The sequence below is a fragment of the Mercurialis annua genome, linkage group LG3 (assembly GCF_937616625.2).
Source record: "Mercurialis annua linkage group LG3, ddMerAnnu1.2, whole genome shotgun sequence".
In the NCBI taxonomy this organism is placed as follows: Eukaryota; Viridiplantae; Streptophyta; class Magnoliopsida; order Malpighiales; family Euphorbiaceae; genus Mercurialis; species Mercurialis annua.
This window is the reverse complement of record NC_065572.1, coordinates 59,397,909-59,403,644: the sequence shown is the minus strand read 5'-3', so window position 1 is coordinate 59,403,644 and position 5,736 is coordinate 59,397,909. Positions and strand designations below refer to the sequence as shown.

The 5,736-nt window shown below is 34.5% G+C and overlaps 1 protein-coding gene across 2 annotated transcripts; it reads right to left on the bottom strand.

Moving 5' to 3' along the window:
* Nucleotides 1-312: 312 nt before the first annotated feature.
* Nucleotides 313-5,285, bottom strand: LOC126671702 (protein DETOXIFICATION 12-like). 2 transcript variants are annotated; one of them, XM_050365493.2, is made up of 8 exons: nt 4,873-5,285; nt 2,370-2,914; nt 2,200-2,286; nt 1,975-2,031; nt 1,621-1,859; nt 904-1,109; nt 617-696; nt 313-504 (listed from the first exon to the last, which is right to left on the bottom strand). In XM_050365493.2, exons 1-7 carry the CDS (start codon nt 5,161-5,163, stop codon nt 634-636), a joined length of 1,488 nt encoding a protein of 495 aa, XP_050221450.1. In that variant the 5' UTR covers nt 5,164-5,285; the 3' UTR covers nt 313-504; nt 617-633. The 2 variants fall into 2 exon arrangements, with proteins under 2 accessions (XP_050221450.1, XP_050221451.1); XM_050365494.2 differs by having other exon boundaries at nt 620-696.
* Nucleotides 5,286-5,736: the final 451 nt, after the last annotated feature.

Genomic DNA, 5,736 nt, shown 5'->3' with positions numbered 1-5,736 from the left:
TCAAGCGGTTAGAATTGATCGGTTGGATTTGCTATCAGTTCCATGTGGTTAGTTCACATTGGTTGCTTGTGTCATCGATGTGCAAGCGGGTGAGACTGAGAAATTATGATTATGAGTTATAGGTTTAATTGATTATAGTAAATACTTTATATAAATACTTTCAAAGTATACGAAAGAGTTTTAATAGTGAGTTTGAATGTAAGCTTTTTAAATCATTTTCAAAGGCTTTGAATTTACGTAAAGTAGTTTTAAAGTGTTTTTCACTTTATATAATATTTATTAGTAATAATGTGAACTCACCTAATTTTATACTGACCTCATTATTCCTTCAAATATTCAGGAAAGCAAGAGTTGATTTGAAGAAAGCTTTCAAAGTTTTATTTTCTCGGAAGTCATTTTATACAGGACTTGAACGAAGATTTTATATTCTGGACCTCCACACCATGAAGTTTGAACCCATAACTTTTACACCATGAGAGAGAACCTATCACTAGACCATACCACCTGGTTCATAAAAAAAAACAGTTGATCTAAGCAAAATTAAAGATCATAATTTTTTATTGATTCATCAAATTCATTTGACAAAACGTAAATATAATTCTGAAAATAGGCTCACCACCTGTATCTTGCAGTTCACATTGTTCTGTCATCAACGGAACATCTACCTTTACATACCAATTCTCTTGCCTTCCTTGCCTGCACACACAAACATGAAAGGGAAATCCATCCATAGATCAGATCTCGATCTCAGTTTCGATGGAGTTGGAATTGAGTTTTGATCTTTACGTTTTAGAGTCGAACTCCATTCGAACTTGATATTGTTTCGACTCGACTCGATTACATCCATCAATACAAACATGAGGATTTAGGATAAGCATATAGCTGCTGAATAAGAAAGAGTACCTGTTTTTCCCAATTTACACAACCTGTAACAACAGAAAGTAGCACTATTTGTGCAAAGGCGCCAACTTGTACACCAATCCAAAGGCCCACACCTCTTAACTCTAACCGGAAACCCAAAAGGGCGGCAACCGGAATCCCGCAAAGATAGAAGGCGCCGAGATTGACATAAGCTCCTATATGCTGCCATCCGCACCCCCTTGCAACTCCTGAACCATATATATTTCAGAAATCCTAATTATAATTAACATATGCAAGAAATTTTCAAGCACTGACAACAGTCATAGGTTAACGGAATTTAGCCATTTTGAGTTACTCGAGATTGATTCAAAATATATTTGAAACCAACTTGATGTCAATCGAGTAGAGCTCGAGTTTGAGCTACTCGAGCCAACTACATAGTAGATCTTTGCTCAACAGGCTCGCGAGAAAATCAATTTTTGATTGGTTGAGCCTAATCGTGAACACTGAATAGCCCTTATTTTTATTTAATTTTCAAATTTATGAATATATATAATCGAGTTGAGTAAGTCGAACTCAATTCTCATTATTTTACTGAACACTAGCTCGAGCTCCTAAAATCATATTAGATAGAGTTCGAGTCAAGTTTCAAGCTTTGAATTTGATAGTCGAGTCGAGCTTCAAATTCTATAATCGAGTTGAGATCGATCTTGAAAGTGTTTCGACTCAATTACACACCTAATACGGGCATAAACTAACCTGAAAGCACTGCTTCCAAGCTGCTCGTTGCAAATGACAAACAAACCAGAGGAGACATGGTTGTAACATAATCCACTACTTCCTTTTCGTTGCTGAAAATGTAACCGAATATATGACGGCTGGCAAAGAGTGTACTACTAACTATAGTTGTCTGCACCACGGCAAGAAACATCACTACATAAACAGCAATCCGAGCAGCTTGTGAGTTTCCTGCTCCTAATTCATTTGACACTCTAGTGCTACAAAACAAAAATTATCGAACATCAAAAAGTTAGGTATCAAGTATCACACCTCATTTATACGACGAAACTAAAATAGTATTTGTTCATGTAATATAAGATATGAAAAACAGACCTTACTGCAGCACCAAATCCATACGGTATTGCATAGAGCGTAGAAACAGTTTCAATACTGCATCAATGTATATAATAGATTAAGAACAAAATTCATTCTAGCCATTATATATACAAGGATATCATAAGCTTCGAATCATAGTATCAGTTTTATGATACGAGTTAGATTAATCTGTCATGGGCAACCCGACCTAACTACAAAAAATAGCATTTAAGGAAAACGTACCAGACAGATAGAACAGAGGTTTCAAGCTGTGGGTTTGGCAAGAGTCCTGAGAGCAAGACAAGCAGTTCAAATGTCCACCACTCGAGGCTACAATAACATCAAAATAATCAAGAATAATGTACAGTTGAAATGAACTTATTCTACAAGAACACTAGAATTAGATGAATTACCAGGTCATTACTGCAGAAGGGACAGCCAAGCCAAAGAATTCTCTAATCCCATGGAACAGCTCCATAGAAACCGGGGCACGAGTTTCATCACAAGAAGAAGAGTACTTCATGAATAGTCCAAGGACAATCACATTCAGCCAGTTTGAAATACACATTGCTAATGCGGCTCCAACATTTTCGAGTCCCGATTTAAATACTAAAACCCAACAGATAGGTATATGGAAACAGAGAGTTACACAAGAACTAATTAGCATGGGAGCGATCAGGCTTTGCATTTGAAAGTATCGTATTAGCGGCTGAAGAATTGCATAGGCGAAGAGTGAAGGAACAAGCCACATTACAAATTTACCAGCTGCATACGAAATTTCAGGGTCTTGGCCGATGAAAACAAGAACCCTCCCCATGAATATCCAAATAATAGAAACAGGAATGCAAACTAAGATTAAACAGAATATTGCAGTATGCGTTAGAATTCCCAGTTTTTTGTACTGTTTAGCACCGTAAGCTTGACCGCATAAAGTTTCCAATGCACTTGACATTCCCAACTGTTGCATTGCATACAAATCACAGAATTTTGTTACTTAGGTGAAGGCATGTTAACAAAAAACATATATATTACGGAAACTCGTCGAGTGTTACATATCAGCATCTTATTTCTGTTTCCGGGAAGCACTTTTGAGATTTTGAAATTTTATATTTATAACCTATTTTTACATAAAATACTTTTCGAGGTTTAGCATTATCAACTCTTTTTTTCTGTCTCGAGCAGCATAACAGAAAACCAAGTCCATGAATTTTGTTAATAAACCATTAATACCTGTCAAGTGTTAAAAACTCATCAAATCCTTTGAATGAAATGCAAGGCTAATTTTCCTGCCTAATTAACACTAAAATATGTATCGTTCAGAAAAGCATACTTGCAATTCTGTTGATGTAATTAAGGACATTGTAATGCCACTTCAAAGTGTTAAGATCATGGTTACAACTATAGTATAGTATAAGAACTTTTCATTATTTATGTTCTGAAATTTATTTAAAGAAATCTCTTATATTCCTTTGTCTCATACTAATTTATATTCTAATTGACAATTTTCATTTATATTACATTTTTAACGCAAATGTTTCTTTTTACTTCCATATCTTTGACCAAAATTATTAATATATCACTAAAAGAAACATTTTAACAATTTAGTCCGTCAATGTTACGATTTGTGAAAATTATATCCAATCTTTAGTTAAAATTTATTTTTGAAATCTAATTTATAGTTGATAATTTAATTTTTGATTCCATTTATAATTATTTTACATGATTAATTTTCTATTTTCGTTTAAGAAAGGTTGTGCGGGTTTAAAATGAGAGTTATGTGCTCCATAATAAGTCTAAATTGAGAGTTTGATGAATTCGTAACAAATTACAATACAAATTATAAAATTGACGGAACATATTGTCGTATTTTTTTAAGGATATATTTATCATTTTGATCAAAGTTACGCATATAAAAAATTGCCTATTTTTAGTCTAATTCTTCTATTTTTTCCCTCTTTCATTAGTACAACTTTTTTCAATAAAGTTTGAAGTATTTAACGTGATAGAAGATATAAAAGTAAGGCAAAATATATCTGTCAACCCACAACTCTAACATATTTGTTGTATATATCATGATCTTTATCTTTCAATTCTGTTATGTATAACGTCACTTTATCAATCTTTGCCAAATAAGCTACGACTCATTTAGTACTGATGTGTGACGATGCTATTTGTTTACATATACAAAATAATCCTACCATAGCATATATAATATCGTGTCGCCTCCACTGACGGAGGGAGGGGGAGTCATGGGATTATCATTGCCCCCTCCAAATTTTAAAATTGTTGAAATTAGCACCAAAAAAATTATATTTTACTATTTAACCAACCAGCCACCCCCCCCCCCCCCCCCCCCCGGAAAAAAAAAATTAAGATTGCATACATATATTGCATATTACAATTTGACCCTTCTTATGTTGAAATCCTAGCTCTGTCACTGCTCAGCTTCAAACAGATTGCGAGTATATTGACAAAGAATGACAAGATGATGGTATATATGGCAATATTTAAAGATCATGATATGTAAGGAAATAAGTAATGGTTTAAGTTTTTCATTATGCATTTAGAGTAATGCTATATAACCCTCCTTTTTAATCCACCTTCTTTAACCCACCTTATGTGGCATTAAAAGAGTGGATGAATTAAAAATTGAAATTTAAGATATACACTTTTGGAGGAGGATTTGACGAATTAAATGCTGTCACGTAAGGAGGGACAATGAAGGTGATATAAAATGGTGGGTTAAATAGCATTTTCCATGCATTTATACCTCTCTAAATCAATTTATAGGCAAATTAATTTATGCATGCCTAATCAAGTTAAACTTTAATTTAATGGCAAAATACCCAAAACAGAAAGAAAGTTAAAATGAAGAAAAATAAAAAGAGAAAGAAAAAGATGATAAAAGGAACTTACAAGAAGGCTAAAGCCAGTGACACCAGCAAGAGAAATGGCTATGGCAGAGCTAGAAAGAGCAAGTTTACCAAGATGACCCACCATCATCAACGAAATAACTTGCAGAAGATACTGTGAAAGAACAACCGCCGCCATTGGTCCTGATAAGTAACCCTGTTTTTTCACTTCTTCCCTGAATCCGCCCCATGTCACTGCACTTCTTGAACCCCCTTCTTCTTCTTCTTCTTCGTTTTCCTCTCTTCTCTTAAGTAACAGAGACTGTTGCATGGCTTTATCAGCTGTGTCCGCCATTGCTATGGCGCTTGCTGCTAGTGTTCTCCTTTTCTCCTTTGGTTTTGATTATGGACTGTATTTATGATGGCGAGAGAAAAAGCAGAAATGATGAGACGTGGGAATTCGAAACAGAACCACACGTGCTATTATTACCCAACCTTTATATTAAAGCTACACAAAATATTGCTATACCGATTTCTCTTCAAAGTTTATTTTTCTTCGATGTTAACGAAAATTGCAAGTTTTTGTATTATTTAAGGATAAAATCATTAAACCCAACTAAATAAAAAGGATACATTATACTATATCTTTCTGATATTTTTTTTTAAAATACAAATCATTAAACCCAACTATTTAAGGATAAAATCATTAAACCCAACTAAATCTGTCGGTAACGTATACCAACGGAAACAGTCCGTCGGTAAGACCTGAATTCCGTCGGTAAGCGTCGGCTAGCTTATCGACGAAGTTCCGACTTATTGCCGACGGATAATCCGTCGGCAATATCCGTCGAAAAATGTTTCTTTTGCCGACATATAATCCGTCGGCAAAGGTGTCTTTCGGTCGTAAATGGGGAAGTATTTGGAGACG